Genomic DNA, 22820 nt, shown 5'->3' on the forward strand with positions numbered 1-22820 from the left:
ATTTGTGGCTCACATCCTCCTACAGTATATCACACACTTCTATACAGTCTTCAAAGTTTTCAACTAGAAAAGAAATACAAGCTTATTTTAGAGAAACCAAAACACCACAGGAAAGCAGAAAATAAAGGCATGCCACTGCTACCTACTGTTCTCTTTCTCATTAAGTTTGGTGAGTATTTTTCCAGGGCTTTCTGGATATATGCTAAAAATACACATATGCAGTCATCCATAAAAACAGATGTTTGGCATCACTCTGGACGTTTGTGTTGGTTTTGCTGTAATTATTTGAAGGATAACATCTTTCCTTGTTAGCACACTCAACTCTCTTTTTAAAAGTCTTCAAAGTATTTTGCTCCCCTCTACATCTTCTTTTGTGATTCTGGGGATCAGAATCAGGGCACTGCTCACACTAGCCAAGTACTCTATCACAAGTCCCAGCTATTTTCACTTTTTAGTTTCAGACAGGGCCTAGGTAAGCTGGTTAGGCTATCCCTGATCTTGGGATCCTCCTGCCTCATCCTCCTGAATAGCTCATTTGGCCAGTGTGCACAACCACACCCAGCCCTACTTGCCTTCTTAAACAGATAATGCTGAACTTCCTTCATCCTTCCCTGAATGACTCATAGCATCATTATGACCCTCAAAGTAGCCAGTAAATTTTGGAATAAAATATAAGGGACCATATATAGGGATCTGCTTACCTAAATTATATACTCCTATAATTTTCTGAGTTTATTTTATCTCCTATTAATAATTTGTCTATGTCTACCTTGTCAGGAATTACTAGTAGCAACTTAAGCCTTTCTACTATCATTTTCTAATTTACTCTAATCAATCAGATAGAAGTTTAAAAACTATGTATCAGGGGCTGGGGTTGTGGCTCAGTGGTGGAGTGCTTGCCGCACACATGTGAGGCACTGGGTTCAATCCTCAGCACTACATAAAAATAAACAAACAAAAGTATTGTGTCCATCTATAACTAAAAAAGAAAAATTATAAAAAAGTCCTATGTATCAAATGTAAACAAGGCATCAAAAGCAGCAGTGAGAAGGAAGACTTAGTTAAAAAACAAGGCTAGAAAAGATTATTTCTCTGCAGGGAAAGACTGTCTTTAGTATGAACATTAAACTCCAAAAAAAATTAAGCAGTTAGGATACAGTATTTATAAGAATATAAAGACAATCACAACAGTGGATATTTAATACTTGTCTGACAGCTGCAAGAGGAAGAATTTTGTGTAGAAAGAAATGGGGCCCGGCCTGTGTCTCCAGCTCCCCAGAAGCCAGAGCCACAGGAATTACTTTTATTCAGACACACCTGACAGGTTGACTCAGGGTGGGGCAACCCTATCCAATGGCATTAGTTCTGGGGGCTGGCCATGCCGAAAAGACCACATGATTGCAGCCCAAGCTCCAAAAATACAGTAGGGCTGGAGTCTGATTTCCCTCTTTCGAGTTTGGGAGTTATTCTGCCATAAATTCTTGAATCTTCCCACTTCTCTCTTTCCTCTTTTAAATATTAGATCTTGGGTACATCCTCACAGGTCCCTGATGGTCTCTCCTTCATTTCTTCTTGTTCTTCCTCTTCCTCTCAGTCCTCCTCCTCCTTTTCCTCCTTCAATCTTTTCCCCCTGGGCTTTCAGTTTGGATAATCCCTGTTAGCCTGTCATATTAGTCTTCATATTCATTGACCATGTATTTCTTAATTTTCTCTTATTTTTGTTCTTTTTCATATGTCTCTCTGCTGATATTTTCTATTTCTATTCATTATATTTTCAGTTACTCTATTGAGTACAGTTATAATAGCTGTATTACAGGATTTGTGGAGGGGTTATTATTGAGTTCAGGATACTTTACCACTGAGATACCACTCATGTCCTTTTTGTTTTTCATTTTGAGACAGTCTCTCATTAAATTTCCCAGGCTGGCCTCAAACCTGCAATCTCAGTATGTGAGTAATCTCAAAGTTGGTTGCTTTAATTGCCTTTTCTTTGACTGTGGGTCACATCTTCATGATGGATACTGAATAATTATTTGATTACATCTTAGGCATTGTGAATATTTTGTTGTAAAGACTCTGCATTTTATTATATTCTTCTGAAGAGTATTGTTTTTGTTTTAGCCATAACCAAAACTGTAACTTTTAACTTATGGAGGGACACATTTGAAATACTGTTTTAATTAATTAAACCTATCCTAAAACTACTTTGATTGTGTTACTTTTTTGTTTCAGTAAAATAACAAATTTCAAAAACATAAAATAGTACACCCTTACAAATGGTAGCACAGACATTTGTGCTGCATTACAAATAATATTTTACTATTTAGTAATGTCATATTTAATTAATAGCTCTGGGTTTGTATGTTATGCCATTTTATTTTATCAATTTCTTTTGACCAGAGTCTGTAAGTTTTCATATATTTTACAATTTTATTAGTAAATATGTTGTTTGTGGTTTGGTATATAGTCTATAATTTTGAAGATTTTTAAAAGATAAAAATACAAGTATTTTACAGGAAAAAAAGGTGGGAAACTACCATCCTTAAGAATGTTTTTGTTTGTTTGCTTTTAATTTAAAAGCCCTATACAAATTAGGTGCTTATAGTTCATAAGGGAACACAGAGGCAGCTTACTTCAAAATTATTGCTATTAAACTTAGTAGCATGTATATTTTAAAATTATATTTTTTACCCAGCTAATTTCTTGGTATTTATTCTAAAGAATTAAAGTCAGCATACTACAGTGATGCATGTATACCCTTATTTATAGCAGCATGATTCACAACAGCCAAACAATGGAACCAGCCTAGGTGTCCATCAACAGATGAATGCATAAAGAAAATGTGTTATCAATATACAATGGGGTTATTCCACCATAAAGAATAAACATGTCATTTATAGAAAAATGGATGCAACTGGACAGCATCATGTGAAGTGAATTAAGCCAGACTCAGATAGTAATCAAATGTTTTCTCTCACATATGGAAGACAAAGGGAAAAAAGAAGTGTGTGTGTGTGTGTGGGGGGGGGGTGTCTTATGAGAGTAGAAGAGAGACCATTAGGACAAAGGAAAAAGGGTTGGGGGGAGATGGAGGAAACCAATATGGAAGGGACTGGGCAATGAGACTGATCTGATGATGTTATATTCATTTACAAATGTGCAAAAATAAAACCCATTATTCTATATAATTAATATGCACCAATAATTTTTTAAAAAATATTAATAAATAAAAAACAATTGCCAGCAATGAGTTAAGCACTGCTGATTGAAAATGTTGGAGAAATTATTTTGGAACAATATATTGACCACTCCCTGTAAGAAAAAGAATCCAATGGCAGGCATGGTGGTGTACACCTTTAATCTTAGCAACTGGGGAGCCTCAGGAAGATCACAAGTTCAAGATCAGCCTCAGCAATTCAGCCAGACCCTGTCTCAAAAATAAATATATAAAAAACACACAAAAGCTAGCTTAGTGGTAGAGAACCTCCAGCTTCAACCACCAGTACCCACCCTCAAAAATGTTTACTTTTTAACCCCAAGATTTAACTTCAATGGTATATTATACACACCTGCCCAGGTTACTGGTAATATTCATTAATTAACCCATTCATGCAGTCAAATATCAATAAGCAAAGCTACCATGCAAATTACTAGGGAACACAAAGTTGATAGACCTTAACAGAGTGAATCATGCACAGAAATGGTTCTAAATCGTGTTCAAGAGCTATTTCTCCTAGAGTGTAAACAAGATGGGTTTAACATGTGAAAATCAATCAAGAAATGCAACTTGCAAAGAAGGGAGAAAATACAAATGATCATCTGAACAGATGAAGAAAAGGCACTTGACAAAATGATAAAAATTCAGAGTGAAGTAGGAGCAGCACACTCCTGGCATGAAATGGGCATCTATGAAAAGGTCACAGTAATTTTCTTAACAGTGAAAGGCTGACTGTCTATGCAGAAAAGCCCAGTGAAATGTTAAACACTAATAATCACTGAGTTTTACAAAACTGCAACAGAATTGTATTTCTTCACAGTGACAATGAACTGAAAAGTGAAACTAAACAAAAATGTACTATTCACCATGAGATCCCAGATCATGAAATACTTACAGATAGATTTAACAAATAAATGCAAGAGTTATATGCTGAAAACAAGATAATTTTGTTGACAAGAATCAAAATCGATCTAAACTAATGAAAGGCTATAACATGTTCACGGACTAGAAGACAATACAGTTAAGATGTCAATTCTCCCCCAAACTGAAATTACAGTCAGTATGATTCTAATCAAAATCCTAGGTGAATTTAAAACAAAAATTAGAAATAAAAAATATATGGTAAAATTTATATAGAAAAGGAAAAGAACCAGAATACCTAGAGCATTCTAAAAAGAACAAAGTTGGAAGACTCACTGACTGACCTCAAGACAGGACAGAATGACAGTCATGAAGGCAATGCAGTCTGAGCAAGGGACAGAGAGGTCAAGTAACAGAGTAGATAATTCACAACAGACCTACTCTAACATGGTCAACTGATATTTCCAAAGATACAAAGACAATTCAGTGGAAGAAGACATCTCTCAATAAATGATACTGGTATAATTAGATATTCACATGAACAACAAAGAATCCAATTAATACTTCACACCATATATAAAAATTAATTATTAAAAGGGATCATAGATTTAAATGTAAAATCTTAACAAAGAAAAAACATAGGAGCAAATCTTTGTATTCTCAAGATAGAAATGATAATATAAAAGTATACTAGTGAGCTGGGGATATAGCTCAGTTTGTAGAGTGCTTGCCTTGCGTGTACGAGGCTCTGGGTTCAAACCCCAGCACCCCCCCACCCCCCACCAAAGTACAATATAAGGGAAAAACCCTGACAAATAAATATCTACAAATCACATGCATGAAAAAAAAAAACTTATGCAGAATGTACGTAAGTCTTAAAACTCAGCAAACTGAGGCAAACAACCTAAGTTTTTCAAATGGGCAAAGATCTGTGATAGCAAATAAGCACTGAGAGTGCTCAACATCATTCATGAGGGAGATGAAAATTAAAACCACACTGAGATTCCTCTACACACCCACAAGATTGACCAGAGCAAAACAAAAACTGACACTAGCACAAAACAGCAAAGATGTGGAACAACATGATTTCTTGGGTAATCATGTGGGGAGCACAAAATGGTTCAGCCATTGTGGAAAAGAGAGTGCATGTCCTCATAATGCTAACAATAAACTTTTTATACTACTCAGCAACACCAGTTTTAGGCAATGACCAAAGAAACAAAAATTTATATTCACATGAAATTTGAAATGAGAATGTTATAGTGGTCTAAATCAAAAGCACCCCAAGTTAGAAACAACAGCATTCTTCAATTACTTAACTCACACAATGAAATACCACTTAGCAATAAAAAAGAAATAAACCACAGGTGCATGCAATAACATGGTTGAAATACAAATGTGACTAATTATGTTAAATATAAGCAGCCAGACTCAAAAGGTCACACATCATACGATTCCATATAAATGAAAACTTGGGAAAGCCAAACTGAGAGACAAAATACAGATCAGTGGTTGATGGGAATTGGAGTGCTGGGAGAGGCTTACAGAAAAGGGGATTCTGGGGGTGGCAGAATTGTCCCACACCATGATCCTTGGCATTGCTACTTGACTATTCACATTTATCAAAAATCAAAGAACTGTCACTAAAAAGAGGCATATTACTGCACATTGTTATTAGTTCAACAAAAATATTTAAGAAAATCAAGGGCTGGGGATGTGGCTCAAGCGGTAGCGCGCTCGCCTGGCATGCGTGCGGCCCGGGTTCGATCCTCAGCACCACATACCAACAAAGATGTTGTGTCTGCCAAAAACTAAAAAAAAATAAATATTTAAAATTCTCTCTCTCTCCCCCCCCCTCTAAAAAAAAAAAAAAGAAAAAGAAAGAAAATCAACAGGCAAGGCAGAGACTGGAAGAAAATAAAGAATATATAAATAACTCCACAACTCAATAACACAAAGAATTTATTTTAAAATGGGCAAAAAAAATTTAAGTAAATATTTTCTAAAAGCCTAAGATGATTAATGTTTGCATGCACAGATGTTCAAAATCATTAGTTATCATAGGAAGTCACATGAAAGTCAAATGAAACACAACATACCCAACAGGATGACTAAAATTAATCCAAAAGGCCAACATCACCGAGGGATGTCAAAAATATGGAACAAGTGCATTTTTATATACAGTGTGCAGAATTATACAGTGAAACATACTGAAAAACAGTTTTGCCAGTCTCTTAAAAAGTTAAACCTATACTTACTATACAAGCCAAGCAATCCCAAACCAATTCCTCCTCCATACCAATCCCTTTCCTAAGTACGAACCCAAAACAAATGAAGATACGTGTTTCAACAAACTTGTGCATAAACATTTATGTAAGCTTTAGGCATGAAAACTACAAACTGCAAACAATTCACCCATCTACCAACTGCTGAAAAAACAAACAAACTGGTAAAGCCAAACAATTAGCAATAAAAACAACCGATGTTCACAACAAGGGCACATCTAAAAAGCAGTGGGCCAAGAGAAAGAGCACAGACACAAAAGACCCTGTCCTGTGTGATTCTACTTGCAAGGCATTCTGAAAGCAGCAAAACTGGAATGATACCCTCAGACTGGTGGTCACAAAGGTTAGGATGGGGGGAGAACTGACTTACTGGTTGAATTTTATGAAGTTTAAATTCATTCTTTTCTAGACCTCTTTAGGTTCTCTTCCCAACAATGAGAAAACAAACACAAGCCGAAGACTGACTGAATACCTTAATCCCACTGTTCAGGGACAAGAACCACTACTGGCATCCTGACGTACATCATCCTAGACACTTCTTCAAAGGAAATGTTAATTATTGGTTGGTATTAAAACAGGATGAAGGGGGCTGGGGATATAACTCATCGTTAATGGAGTGCTTGCCTTGCAATCCCCAGCACCACAAAACAAAACAAAACAAAATGAAAAAAAAAAAAAACAGGATGAAATCATCCACACTGTTCAGGAACTATTTTTAAAGTCCAAAATGTCACAAATACATTAATACTTCTATTAAACCTACCACATACATTTTTAAAAAGATAAAAAGGACAAGTTACACTGGAGCCATTCTCCTTGTTATGCGTGAGACTGTAACTTCTTGCTAAGTCATGTCTTTCAGTTTTGTCACCATAAATTACTTAACATTTGTAAATGTTACTATATAGCTCAACTGAGTCTACAGGTTTTAGACTTGCTAAGGAATATACTTTCTAATTTTGCTAAATAAAATTCAAAGAAATTCTCTATAAAAATTTTAACTTTTATAGGATGACAGAATAACTAACAAATTAAAAAGAGCTCACACTAAAACATTAATGAATGGATTTTGTGGAGGAGAGGAAATTATGTGTTGCCATCAACTCTTTCTAATTTACAAGAAGATGCTGAACTAACACAGAAAAAGGACCACTCTATTTAACAGTTTTTTAAAAAATCATTATTATGAAAGCAAAAAGAAACCCCAGGGTCTAAAATGTAATGAGTGATCCTATTAGTTCCACCAGACTAAAATCATACAGTCTACGTATGTGGTCTTTTCAGCCACATCTGTCACAAACCATTTTTACATCACAAAATGCAAAACACTGAGCACTGATTTGCTAGATGAGACTTAGAAAGTATTCATCATTTGATTTGTCCCTAAAAGAAAGACTGGATCATGGGAAGGTAACTGGCAATTCCATCTTTGTGGTATGCATTTAGGACTGCCTTGTATTTTGGAATCTAATCCCAATATAATCCAAGCCATAAAAAGAAAACCTAGCAAAAACAGATTAAATAAAAGGGAAAAGGGAATCTCAATTATTCTTAAAAGCTAAATATTTTTCTTGGCTAAAAAACATGGATCAATTATTAAAAATATTATACATAAAAATGCATATAAAGTACTTATCATATAGTACATTCTCAATAAATGACACTCATAACTTTAAATACCTCATGATTCACACTTAAAGCATTTTATAGAATGATTTGATAGTTCTCTCAAAAGCTGTTACACTAAAATAGAAGTTTTACTTAAGATAAAAAGTATGGTCTAAAAAAAAGTTTTGAATTAATTATTTCTTTAACATCTAAAATCTACATCAATCACTTTTTGGTAAATTACTTTATGAGATATTATTTTATGCTTATCAAAAAATAGACCTATTTTTTCCCCTATAGGAAAAAACTATTGGTCCAAAATTTTTAACAGCTTAAACTTAAAAATATTAAAAGGTGATTAATTCTTTAAAAAAAACCCCTCATTTTGTAATTCCAGATAAATTATTTACAATGACTCCGCAACCATAGAAAAAAGACCTTCATATTTGATAGACAAACGAGTGCCCAAATCTTCCCCACTTGTCAGTCTTCAGTAATGAAGTTGGGGAACACATCCACAGACACTCAATGAATTGGCAACTCTAAGTGACAGAAGCCCTCCTAAATCCTCTGTTTACACTGGGGATTAGAGGAGTAGATTCTGAGTCACACGCTGAACAGCCCACGGTCAAGGGAACCTGCTCTCTGTCAGCCGCAGGGCCTAAGGACAAAGCACAGTCCTGGTAGGAAGTGACCCATGAACATATTCCTACCCGGATTTACACAAAGCCAGTCTGCCTTGCAGAAGCTCCATATGACCATTAACTGGCCCGCAAGGCCTGCCAGGAGGCCTAATTACAGGTCTACTGAGCCCAATAACAAAAGCTGAAGGGCTTTAGCCTAGGGATGATCTGCTTTATACTGACTTGAGAGAGTCCATATAGAGGACCCCAAAGAAAGAGGTTTAGCTTTAAAATTCTCCCAAGAGATCCAGCATTGTGCTTGAGTCCAGCAAGCCCACATGCAGCATACTTCAGCTAGGCTTGAACATACCACCCTCTCAAAATTAACATGCAACTCCTGTCTGCTTAACATCTGCTCAGATGGGGAAGGTTGCTGTGATATTGCCAGACTCTCGCTGATAGCTTTCCTCTTGCTAAATATCACTAAGGGTAAATGATAACCATTCAAATATAAATGTTTAACTGATACTAAAACAAATTATTCATATGTTTTAAAACAAGTTGCTTCATGATTCTCTTTAGGAAGCACTAGTTTTATCTTTCAGGATTAACACAAAGCCAAAATCATGTCCGTTGTTGGAAAGTGGAAGTTAAATTAGTATTATCCATTTGATTTTGCATTAATATAAATATTTTATTTCATGTAGAATTTTCTGAAATTTGCAAAAACTGTACTTGATGAAAAAAAAAACAGTTTTAGTCAATTTCCAAGTCAATTAAATTATCTGAAGTTTTATTCATTTCTTTTTAAAAGCACTATTCTTAATTCTTCATAACATCTTCTGTTTATGCATGTTGGCGTGAGGAGGATGTGTGACTCAATTTCTCTTCTTTAATAACCTAATAAAGCCTCTCTGGGATGCTGTAAAAAGCTATTCCTACTCCAACTAGCTAACATTTATATAATGCTCAGTTATGTGAGAGATGCTAAAGACTTTAGCACGGTAATTTATTTAGGTCTCATAAAAACTGCAAGTACATATTATTCAAGTTCAGTAAGCTTTAACAACTTTGCCATCAGTCAACAACAGTGGAGCTCAGAATGTCGCCAAGGCTATCTGACTTGAGAACTGACCACACTACAATGCCTTTTACACTAACTGCTACCATTTATTGAACACTGGGTTTGTAACAGGCACGCTTAGAGTTAAGAGTTAACTCTAACTCCATAACAATGACTCCCTTAGTTAATGTATATTAATACCATCATTTACAGATGAAGAAACTGAAGAACAATGAAGAAAAGTGATCTATTTGCCCAGATTTCCAAAGTTCATTAGTGCAGTCAGATATAAACCTAGACTACCAATACACAATCAAGGTAGCTCACCTGGGAAAAAAGAAAAGTGAAAAACACCTGTTCATATGAAACAGAAATTAAGTTTCAATCACTTGCTCTGTTTTATTGTTTTGTCTCTCTCCCCTCAGAAAACAATAACAAATCAGCTGATTTCTCAGTCAGCAGATCAGTAGTTAGAAATCTACAGAAACCTCTGTCACCTGTAAATGAGGGTAGAGTAGCTTTCTGTGGTCTGGGAACAGTATATTATCAAGGCAATCTCATTTCTCATTCTTGGGACCACAAATACTTTACGCCAGACTGGATTTTAGAGAAGTGTTGGGGCTTCTAAGACCATGTGGCTGTGAAGAGAGAGGATCAGCACTTTGCTTCCAGGTGCTTAATGCATAACTAAGAGGGCATGTTTTTAGCAGCCAGGCACTTATGGTGTATTCCTAAGCCAAGCTTATGAGTTAGGTCTATGTCCGTATGCATATAACTAATCTGTGCTTTTATAACACTTAACCAGTTTCTATTTCAGGAGCAATCACTGAAATGCATGTACACAGCTAGGTTTAATACAAAGTCATGAGTGAACATTAAACACCACCCTAGATTTCTCAGTTATAAATTTAGCTATTATCAACACTCAGTAGTTTTTTTTCCCCGAATGAAACATAAATCCTTTTATATAAAGTGAATTAAACTTACTTCAAAATGGAAGGCTTACTTAAGGATAGAAATTATTTTAAGGTAATTGCAGAACTAAGTCTAACAGAACAGGATAAGTATTTGGTAATATTCCTATTGCCCAACATAACTCAAGGAGATTCATCTATGGACAGAAATAGCTCAAGAATTGGAAATCATTGAGTTTGCACTTGGCTCTGCCATTGTAGCTGCACAATTTCCCTCAAATCACTTGGCCTTCCAGGATACTTGTAAAATGGAGTTAATTAATTCACCCTATGGTGATATAAGTCACAAAGTAAAAAAATTACAATAGTGCTTTGAAAACTTAATCATAATATAAAGGGTTGTAGAAACTGTTCAGATGGTGAATATTATTGAGATTTTCAGATAAGTTGTTTCTCCACCATGAACTAAAAGAAATTTCTACTTTTCCTTATGACATTAGAATTATAATTTTAAAGGTCCCATGTATATATTGACTCTATCAAAAGAAAAATATGAAGGAGATTTTAAACAAAATTATGTCTTAAAAATTATGAGAGGCAGGTACAGTGGCCATACCTGTAGTCCCAGTGACTCAGGAGGGTGGGCCCTGGAAGGGAACATCTTCCCTGCCCACCCTTTGCTTCCTGGCTACCAGGAGCTGAGCAGCCTTCCTCCACCATGTCCTTCCACCATGATGTTCTGCCTCACCTCAGACCCAGCAAGGGAAATGGTCTACCACTGACTGAACCTCTGATATTGTGGGCCAAAATAACCTTTTTTTCCCTGTGTAAGTTGGTCTTGTTGGGTTTTTGGACACAGCAAAAACAAAGCTGACTACCACAAGAATCATGGAAATCTTATTTTAGATGGATCTTGAAGTATTTGGAGAGAGAAAAAGAAAGGAGAAAGATACTTCTAAGATATAAAAAAAAAAAAGATGAACAAAGTGAACAAAGACTTCCAGGTAGAAACAAATTGGGTACCTCAAAGAACAATTAGAGTTATAAATTAAAATTATGAATTCTATAAAATAAGTTAGAAAAGACTGTGGGTCCACTTTATAGAACCTTAGAACCATAAAAGTCATTTTGTAGTAAATAAGACCCAATAAATTAATTATGAGGCAAGGAACAGAAGTATCAAATGGTGCCTGAGAAATAATTATGTAAATAGTTTTCAATCCCAAATTGCTAACATTAGTAATATTTACTAAAATAATCAGTGACAGTACAATAACTGAATATTAAAGTTCCTTCTGGGACCCATGGTTCTGTTAAAAGACCAACTCTAATCATATGATTTCTATATATGAGCCCTATCTACTAAGTTATGGTAACTGTAAGGCTGGAGTGAATTCTGTATAAAGCCCAAAGTCTTTCTTCATGCCAACTTCTAAGGTCCTAAAGTCAAGGGTGTGTTCCTTGAGAATTCAGGTGAACTCCAATGTGACAACAATCCTAGAACTAGGGTAGACTCTTAACTGCAAGTCTTCTCAGCCTGGAATGAAATTCTTCTTCTTCCCACTCTCTTTATTTGGTTTATAATTTTACTTTTCACAATACAAGGAATGCCTTCTTCAATTCATCACCAAAACAGGGAACTGAAACACCAAAACTGGAACTGAAATGCATCCACCTACCTGCTTGCCCTCTCCAAGGCAACAGGTTCTCGCAAAAATGATATTGGATGGTTTTCAAAGAGGTCTAACACATCCCATCATATTACAAAGCAATATTTTCACAGAGCTAGCACTGAAAGGTAAAGCCTGGTGAAATGGTCACTTAGCCAGAGGCCATGGAAAGAGCATTGTGTTCTATGAACCATTTCAGCAAGATGAATTAAAAGCTTGCTCCTGGTGCTGGGGCTGTAGTTCAGTGGGAGAGAGCTTGCCTAGCATGTGTGAGGCTCGGGTTCGATCCTCAGCACCACATTAAAAAAATAAATTAATAAACAAAGATATTGTGTGTCCCTCTACAATTAAAAAAAAAAAAAAAAAAGCCTGCTCCCCTCATGGATTCCTTTCTGTAGCGACCAGGCAGCGGAAAGTAATCTGAAATGTGGTAATGGTGTGTGTGAAGGTGCTCATTCCAGTGCTGCTGGGGAAAGGGCAGTGCTAGAGACAAAGGACAAATGAGACTCTTGTTCATCTAAGGCTCATCCTTCACTTAACCAGACCAGAATCAGCTTGTAATCTGAAAACTGCCACAGTTCTGAATGCTTCTCAAATCCAGAGAACCTAGCCCTTTATCCTTAATACAACTTAGACTGTTAACATGGAAGCAGGAGGTGACAACCAGGACAGGCACAGGAAAGTTACATAATGTGAGCTTTGGACTGTTAAATCTCTTTTAATAATGAAAACTGTACCAAAGTATTAAGTAAAACCCTTTATAATTATATTCATGGAAAAATATATTTTATGGGCTAGGCAATGTAAACATTTTCTTTTAAAGAAAGCGTCTGTTAATACTAAAAATATGAAGTGGAAATTTGTTTTCAATGTAAAATGCCATCGAGGAATGTATGTATACTACGTAAATAATGATCATATTAATTAGCTTTATCCTGTTGTACATTTGAGAGTCAAACTATGAAAAACTCAATAGCAACCAAAATTTTAAAAAATCAAGCTTTCTATGTAAAGATAAAATGAGTAAGGAAAACATAAAATAGTTATGATATTTAAAATAATATTGAGTGACAAAAAGAGTCAAAGTTAAAGAAACTTAAGAGTTAAAACACTTATCACTTCTTATATCTATATGGTAAATTATTTCTAGTGATTCAGGAAGTTAGTGGATCACCATTCACACCGGTGCTCCCAATCTTATGGACAGATTATGGACATGCTAAATGGAAATATAAAGAGCTAATGAAGAGACACCTGAATCAATAAGCACATGTGTATTTCCTTAATGAATACTAAAAGTATAATGACTATCATTTGGTGGTCTGATCTTAACCTGTTATACCTTATTCAAAATTAAGAACAGACTATGAAATTTTTAGAGGAAAATGTAGAAGAAAATCATCATCTGGGGTTAAAGAATTCTTATAAATATCACAAAAAAATAAAATGAATGGGACTTCATCAAAATGAAATTAATAAAATTAATGCCAATTTTACCAATTAAAAAACACCTTATCACTTTTAGAATTATAGTTAGTGTTACGCCACAGTAATAAATATTTCAGGTAATACCTGGCCATACATATTATCTGTGGGAATTTGTAAAATAGGAATGTTCTCTCTGACTTAATTTATAAAAGTTTGCTACCAGTCTAAGAGTCACTTTTTCATTTAATACAAGTTAACTTTCAATACTTACCAGCAGCTTCAAGAACAAGCTGTAGTCTGGCTTTGGCCTGCTCAGCTGGTGGCTAAAAATCAACCAAAAAAAGACATTACAAGTCAGTTTTAATATATGGAGCTTTAAATTAATGCACTATTATTTATTAAGGATTTTAGAGAATTTCATAACAAAAACACTGCCCATCCAAATTTCACAAAATTCCACAATAGTATTAGCAATGTGTTCTCTCATTTTCACTGTCAAATCACAGCTCTTAACAACAAGATAAAGCATGGGTGAAGTTCTTTTTAAATTTTTTTTTAAAGGAAAAGGAATTGTTTCATACCCTAAAACCATACCAATCAGCATAACACAAATAACTCCAAATTTAATAATGAGGAAAACCTCACACATTTAACAATGTATTCTTCAGTTGTGTTTTCTTTGAATAAGGAAACATGTGAATGGCCTGTTAGAATTTAAATACAATAATAATTTGACATCTAGTACCTTAGGCAAGTTGGTTCCCAAACTAAACACTTTCTGCTTTTCTAACTAAATATGAAAAAAACAGCTCTGTGGAAGATAGAAGCAATGTAACTTCTGTACTGCTGCCCCACTAGCTATTCTGAAATGAAGACTGAACACAGTGGATAAAGTAGACACTGAACTGCTACTTTCCAACCTGTAACCTAATTCTGAGGTTTTTAGATAATATATTAATGGTATCCAAAATACAACACAGATTGTATCAACATCACGACTTTAATGAAAGACCTTTCATTAAGAGTATACATGGTAATACATTTATAAAAATATAAGCAAGAAAGTACAAAAATAACTTAAATAAACAACATAAAAATCATCTCAGAATTAACACAATATATTTAAATATTTTGCTATATTATAAAAAAATAGCTTGAATTAAATAACTGGAGGCACGACAAGAGCTAACAACCCAACACTCAGACCAGCTGGTTCTGTAAATGAATTTTATTGGGACACACCAAGGCCCATTTGTGTTCATTTTATCCATAGTAGTCAACCTCTGACATAGGAGATGAAGAGACCCAGAATCTAAACAGAGTGTGGTGAGAGCAGATCTTTGCTTTGATAGGTTGCTCTAGCAGTGCATCTGAGGATGAGTCAAAAGGAATGGGACAGCTGGGAAAGGTGGCACATGGCTGTGATCCCAGTGGCTGTGAAGGCTGAGGCAGGACAATGGCAAGTACAGGCCAGTCTCAATAACTTAGAGAGGCCCTGTCTCAAAATAAAATAGAAAAATTTGCAGGTGTAGGTCAGTGGCAGAGTATTAGCCTACTATGCACATGGTCCTGGATATAATCCCCAGTGATGCAAAAATAAACAAACAAAAAACCAAATGTAACTGGAGGCAAGAACTCAGTTAGGTGGCGATTTAAAAACTCCGGGTGAGATGAGGGGACCTGGGCTGACACAGCAGAAGAAAGGCTGTGTAGGAGGGATCATCTTTCAGAAAAGACAATAGGTAAAAGGAAAAGCCTGATTGGATATGAGAGGACACCAAAACAAAAAAGAAAATTTTATATTGTGTTTTTTTAGGGAGAATGTAGGCAAGCATGCTTTATAATATTAGGAGGTATGGAAAATATATGATATCAAATTGAAATACCATAGCAAAACATCAACAAAAAATGGGCACTTTCTGGATTTATTTTATATATATATTACAGATATTTGCAGAGTGGGTGCTATGCAGCTTCTTCTAGAATAAACACAATCTCTCCTGGACAGAGAAAACACATCAGCAGCTTATCATGTTCCAAGCTACATTTCATTTTAACAGTTACTATAATTCTATTGCTTAGGATCAAGGCCTAAACTAGAAATATTACAAATAACTCAAAAGTTGATTTATCTTGCCTTTAGAACTTAGCACCAAGTTGGTTAAATAAAGACCAAGAAAAGAAAGAAAGGGAAAAAGGAAAGAGTCAGCATGTATTCCATTATTTTTTATTTTTATTTTTTGGTGGGGATTGAACCCAGGGGAACTTATCACTGAATTACACCCCCCCACACTGCGCCCTTATTTTTTTTTAAGCTTTGTTGTTGTTGTTGTTTTTTGAGATAGGGTCTCATTAATTTGCCCAGGTTGGCCTCTAATTTGTGATTCTCCTGCCTCAGCCTCCGTAGTCACTGGGATTATAGAGCTTTGCCTCATCACTGGCTTGTATTCCATTCTGGATAAGAAATTTATCTTAGAATTTAATCAAATATTTTCTCTAAACATTTTAAGGTTTATAAAAACTACTTAATAGCTATTTTCTTTATTTAAAACCAGAGAAGGATGTCATTTCATAGATGTATTTCATAGGTAAAGTCTACAGAGATAAAACGGAACCTGAGGGCCATTTTTCCTTGAGGCCTGTTGTGACCCAGCTCTACTTTCTGCTAAATGATTCTGTTTATATGCTTAGATAAACACAGAGCCAGGTGTGTTCTTACAAATATCTGTATCTGCAAGTGCAAACTGCATACATTTACTGGGCAGAGCAGGCAGAGAGAACTGAATGACTGCAGATTCCCCAACTACATTAGCTGTCCTTTGCCACTTGTCCTGCCACCCTTCACATAGCACCTAAAGAGATCTTCACAAGCAACGTTCCCACCAAGTGGCCATTTTAAAAGTACCCCAGTGACAGCACTGCTTCCTAAGATAAGCATAAACTTATCTTTTTAGTTTTCAAATCCATCAACAGTATTCCAGGCTCATCCCTACCCTGACTCTGGGATTGGCACCTTACCACAGCCAGCACCTCAGCAGTGCACAGCCTCCTCCTTTTCCAGCTGCATCCTTAGGCTCCTCCCTCTGCGTTTACTCATGGAGACTGACCACATGGGATTCCCTTCTCCTAGCTCATCCCCAGTGACAGCAGTGCTGAAACTCCAACTCTTTTTCTACCTACAGCTGGACAGCTAGATACAGGGTGCACTATCTTTGAACACTGGGTACTATAAAAATGCCAGAGATTACTCTCCATTCTTTCAAAATGAGGGCCTCTCCTCTTTGGCTTTCTTCATTCCTAGCCCCAGTCAGAGTCTTAAAACTCAAACCACCTTTTAGTAGGAGTTAACTGGAAAGGAAGGTGCTTTATGTAGAGGCTTAGCCAGATGGAGCAGAAGCTCTCTCCTCTGAAGAGCTGCATAGCCACAGAGCCTGTAGGCAAGGAGGTGAGGGAGAAGTGTGGCTATTTGAATGGAAGTTTAGAAGTACAAAACAAAACACAAGAAACAACAAACCCAAACCATTATTTTTTAGTAACAGCTACAATTGTGCTACCAAGCAGAAATGTTTACTTACTTGAAGTCCCCCCATTAGAGGGCTTTAGATGCGTGTGCATCAATTATTTGTGTTAGACCAGAAACATTAAAATAATTCCTTGTAAAATAGATTATTTTACAAATGCTTCTAAACAAAGCACAGAGGTTAATGTAAGATTAGACTCAATCATACAGTTGCTTCTGTTTTAAAAGGTAAAGCACAAATAACTGCAGAGGTTTCTAACCTTCTTCTAAAGTAAAAAGTGTGTGTGATGATGTGTAATGGGAAACTGCTCTCAGATCTACAACTGCTTTAGTATCTTCTTTTCAGCATCTTTATAGCTGCCTTCTGCTTCTATTCCCTCTCCCTGCTCTTTTTTTTTTTTTTGTTGCCACAATTTTAGGTTATCAGCACGTGCTTAGACCATACTGTTACCATTTCAGGATGGGCAAAGACACATTCTTTTACACACTTACATAAACGCTCTTCTGATCCTCTGAGGATCAGTTTACAATAAAGTTCCATACTTTTTAAATCTTTTGTAGAGCTGCTAGTGAGAGTCTCATGCTCTGTGACCACATTCCTACTGCACTGTCTCTCCCTTTCCATCATCTCGGGCTGCTGGTAAGGAAATGGAATCCTCTCGGATCCAGCTTCCTGGACTAGCCTACTTATGTCTTTTTGCTTTATGGACTCATATAAGTTTTTAATTTTTTTTTAAAGAGAGAGAGAAATTTTTAAATATTTATTTTTTAGTTTTCAGTGGACACAACATCTTTATTTTATTTTTATGTGATGCTGAGGATCGAACCCAGCACCCCGAGCATGCCAGGTGAGTGCGCTACTGCTTGAGCCACATACCCAGCCCAGTTTTTAATTTTTTTTTGACAAGACCTTTTGTGTTTCATTGCAAGTTATAATTTCTATCCTTTAACATGGTCACTTCATTTTGCCTCTAGAAGATCTTTAAAATTTACTTTTTGGAAGTATTTTTCCTACTCAGCAACAAAAGGTAAAAGTACTACAAAGCTTTTTATATCATATTTTCTCCCGAGAAACATACATTAAATATCCAGCTGTTTAAGAACTGAAACATTAAAAATAAGTAAGGATACAAATTAGCAAAAGATCAAATAAATATTTCATTTATTTTGTATTACTATAAATGTGTTGCATAAAATATTTGATTTGAATGAGTTACTGTGCTGTTTTCTAGATGGAATACTGTATATAGGGCATGTTTCATATGTGCTGTATTTGTTAACATGGGAGGAGAAAAGGGCAGAAGATTGATGGAAGGTCAAAAGAGCTGTCTTCTAATGTTGATTCTAATCTCTGAGGCTTTTGATTCCTTATCTATGCAAGTCTGCTCATTATAATGTCTGTCCTTCCAAAAGGAAGAATAAATTAATTAAATAAATTATAGTCAGCCTCAGAATGGAAGTAGCACAGCAGTCAATTTTCAAATGTTATAAACACATTCACTAACATGTAAAAATGCTAACATTACATTTTATTTTTTCTTTCTTTTTTATTGGCTCTTTTGAGTTAGAAGTCATTTTGATATAATTCTACAAGTATGGAATATATTATTCTAGTTAGGACCTCATTCTTATGGATGTACATAATGGTGGGATTCACTAAGTTGTATTCCTATAAGTACATAGGAATTTTTAGATTCATTCTACTGTCTTTCTTTTTCCCTATGCCCCTTTCCTTCCCCTTTGTTTGATCTACTGAATATCTATTCTTCCCCTCTCCCCGATTATTATGGGTTAGCTTCCACATCTCAGCAAATTCAACCTTGGGTTTTTTGGGACTGGCCTATTTCACTTTGAGGATAATCTCCAGGTCCATTTGTTTACCTTTCATCATAAAGTTAATCTTCTTTGTGACTGAGTACTGTTCCATTTTTGTATATATCACACAGTTTCTTATCAGTTCATCTGTTCAAAGGCATCTTGGTTGGTTTCATAGCTTAGCTATTGTGTACTGAGCTGCTATAAACATTGATGTGGCTGTTTCACTATAATATGCTGATTTTAAATCTTTTGGATATAAACCGAGGAGTGGGATAGTTGGTTCCATTTTCAGCTTTTTGAAGAATCTCCATACTGCTTTCCATAGTGGTTTTACTAATTTGCAGTCCCACCAGCAATAACATTATATTTTATAAGAATGCAAAACTACATATGTGAAAGAATCCAGATTTGTAATTTAAAAATGAAACCACATAATTAAAAAATAAAATGCATATTTTAGAAAGAACTAGAATATATATTGCAAAATGTTAATAATTTTTATTTTCTTTCTTTATCCTTACTCCTCCTATCTATTTTCCAACTGGTAACTGACTGAATTAATTGATAGGGGAAATGGACATAATGAAGAAAGGTAGCAGAATACAACAGTCACTAATATGGCATTATGTAAAAATGTGAATATGTAACAGATGTGATTCTGCAATCTGTATGTGGGGTGAAAATGGGAGTTCAAAACACAATTTGAGTCAAATGTATGAAAGATGATATATCATGAGCTATGTAATGCTTTAAATAATCAATAAAAAAATTATTATAGAGTTTACTATTAAATTAAAATAAATCCCCTTTGACTCTTAAAAAAAAGGAAAAAGTAAGTAAAAAATTTTAAGTTTAATAAATTTTTTTAAAGCTTAGAAAAATATTCATGTCACACATTTTAGTACATGTAAATCTGCTCTAAAAACTGTAAAAATTAAGTTTTACCTGCAATCTAGCATTTGATATTCAGTCCCAACCCTTCCACGAGGTTGAAGATACATTGTACCAATAAGTGAAATTTATAATAGATAATATAGTATTGCTTTGCTTCAAGAGATCTGGAATCAATACCTGGCTTAAGAAATAAATGAAAATAATACAGATTATCAGACAATGATGTTTTAGTTGATATTAGTAAAATCACAAAAGCACAATTTATCATAATTAATGATCTCTGCTTAAGAAAAGTCAAAACCATGGGTGTTGTCAGTCATGACTTGAAAGTGCTGGCAGAAACCAGCACTCATTCTAAATCCATGCTGTTGGGTTTCTTTGTTTTCTTTCTTTCTCTTTTTCTTTCTATCTTTCTTTTTAAGACTTCTAATGAACAACCAAAGGCAAAATATAGATATATAATGAATAACTTATTTCCTGAACTTTCACTCTACAACAGTTAGGTCCCACTCTTTTTTCTTGACTCCTTTTTCTTTGACTGCTTCATGTAGACATAAAATATAAGGTCAATTAAATCCTATTTTCATTAATAAAAACTAGCACACTAATAAAATCACATATAATCAAAAGTACTGAATTTTACATGCTGTCAAAAATATTATGAAAGGGCAACTGAATAATACATTATTACGGAAAATTAAGGATGAGGGCCTCAAATCATTACCAAGTAACTAATTCCCACTTTACTTTTTCAAGAACATTAAACTGTTTCAAAATGGCAGCGTTTGTTTGTTGTACTGGGGATTGGACACAAAGGTGCTTTACCTTTGAGCTACATTCCCAACCCTTTTTATTTTGAGACAGGGTCTTAACAAAGTTGCTTAGGGTGTCACCAAATGCTTAGGCTAGCCTCAAATCTGAGATCTTCCTGTTTCAGCCTCCTTTGTCACTGGGATTACATGTGTGCACCAAGACACCCAGTCTCCATATTTTTTATTAGTGCATTTATAATTTTACATAATGGTGGGCTCATACTTCTTAAGGGAAGTATGTATAGGCAGAACATAACAATTATAAATATTTATGTACCAAACAATGGAGCATCAAGCAAACCCTTCTCAATTTCAAGAGTCAAATAGACTCCAATATAATAATACTGGGTGATTTTAACTCACCTTTCTCACTACTGAACAGATCTGCCAAACAAAAACTCAATAAGTAAACTATAGAACTAAATAATACAATCAATAATTTAGACTTAACAGACATATAGAATATTTCATCCATCAATGAGCAAATATACTTTCTTCTCAGCAGCACCTGGCTCCTTCTCTAAAACAGGCCATACCTTATTCCACAAAGCAACTCTTAGTAAACACAAAAAAACAGAGATAATACCCTGCATTCTACCAGACCAGAATGAAATGAAATTAGAAATCAATGGTAAAATTAAAACTACAAACTACTGTAACAAACAGAAACTAAATAATACACTATTGAATGATGAATGGATAGTAGAAGAAATCAAAGATGAAATTAAAAAAATTCTTAGAGGCAAATGAGAACACAGAAACAATGTATCAAAATCTCTTGGACACTATGAAGACAGTACTAAGAGGAAAGTTTATTGCATTGGGTGCATTCATTAAAAGAATAAAAAGTCAACAAATAAATAACCTAACATTACATCTCAAAGCCCTAGAAAAAGAACAAATCAATACCAAAAGCAGAAGACAGAAAATAATTAAAATCAGAGCTGAAATCAAAACAAAAGAAACAATTGAAAAAACTGACAAAACAAAAAGTTGGTTCTTTGAAAAAATAAAGAAAAATGGATAAATACCTGGCCATGCTAAGAAAGAGAAAAAAAGAGAAAAACTCAAATTATTAAAGTATATGGTGCAGAAGGAAATATCACAATGAAAACATCTGAAATACAAAGATAATTAAAAACTATACTGAAAATTTATAATACAATAAAATAGAAGGTATTGAAGACATCAGTAAATTTCTAGAGACATATGACCTACCCAAAGTGAATGAGGAGTTCAGACACAATATAAACACATCAATTTCAAGTAATGAAATAGAAAAACGCCATCAAAAGCCTACCAGTCAAGAAAAACCCAGGACCAGATGGATTCTCAGCTGAGTTTTATAAGACTTTCAAAGAAGAATTAACATCAATACTTCTCAAAGTATTCCATAAAATAGGAAAGGAGGGAACCCTTCCAAACTCATTCTATGAGGCCAATACAACCCTGATTCCAAAAACAGATAAAGACACATGAAGGAAAGAAAACTTCAGAACAACATCTATGATGAACATAGATGTAAAAATTCTCAATAAAATTCTGGCAAATCACATACAAAAACATATTAAAAAGATAGTACACCATGATCAAGTGGTGCAAGGTTGGTTCAACATATGGAAATCAATAAATGTAATTCATCATATTAATAGACTTAAAAACAAGAATCATATGATCATCTTAATAGATGCCAAAACATCACTTAACAAAATACTGCACACCTTCATGTTCAAAACACTAGAAAAACTAGGGATAGTAGGAAAATACTTAAGCATTGTAAAAGCTATATATGCTAAACCCAAGGCCAGCATCATTCTAAATGGAGAAAAATTGGAAGCATTCCCTCTAAAAACTGGAACAAGACAAGGATGTCCTCTTTCACTACTTCTATTCAATATCATTCTTGACATTCTATCCAGAGTAATTAGACAAAAAAAAAAAGAAATTAAAGGGATACAAATAGGTATAGAAGAACTCAAATTATAATTATTTACTGATGGCACGATTTTATATCTAGAAGACCTAAAAAATTCCACCAGAAAACTTCTACAACTAATAAATGAATTCAGCAAAGTAGCAGGACATAAAATCAACACCCATAAATCAA

At 34.7% G+C, this 22820-nt stretch overlaps 1 protein-coding gene across 3 annotated transcripts in view; it reads right to left on the reverse strand.

Annotated features, from left to right (window-relative positions):
* RSRC1 (arginine and serine rich coiled-coil 1) overlaps nucleotides 1-22820 on the reverse strand; it is a 391757-nt gene that overhangs the window by 123112 nt on the left and 245825 nt on the right. For all 3 annotated transcript variants that reach the window (XM_081301564.1, XM_081301562.1, XM_081301563.1), the window contains exon 6: nucleotides 13941-13992. In XM_081301564.1, coding sequence (XP_081157690.1) covers nucleotides 13941-13992 — 52 coding nt within the window. The remainder of the gene's footprint in view (nucleotides 1-13940; nucleotides 13993-22820) is intronic.

The sequence above is a fragment of the Spermophilus citellus genome (genome assembly GCF_964194105.1).
Source record: "Spermophilus citellus genome assembly, chromosome: 7".
In the NCBI taxonomy this organism is placed as follows: Eukaryota; Metazoa; Chordata; class Mammalia; order Rodentia; family Sciuridae; genus Spermophilus; species Spermophilus citellus.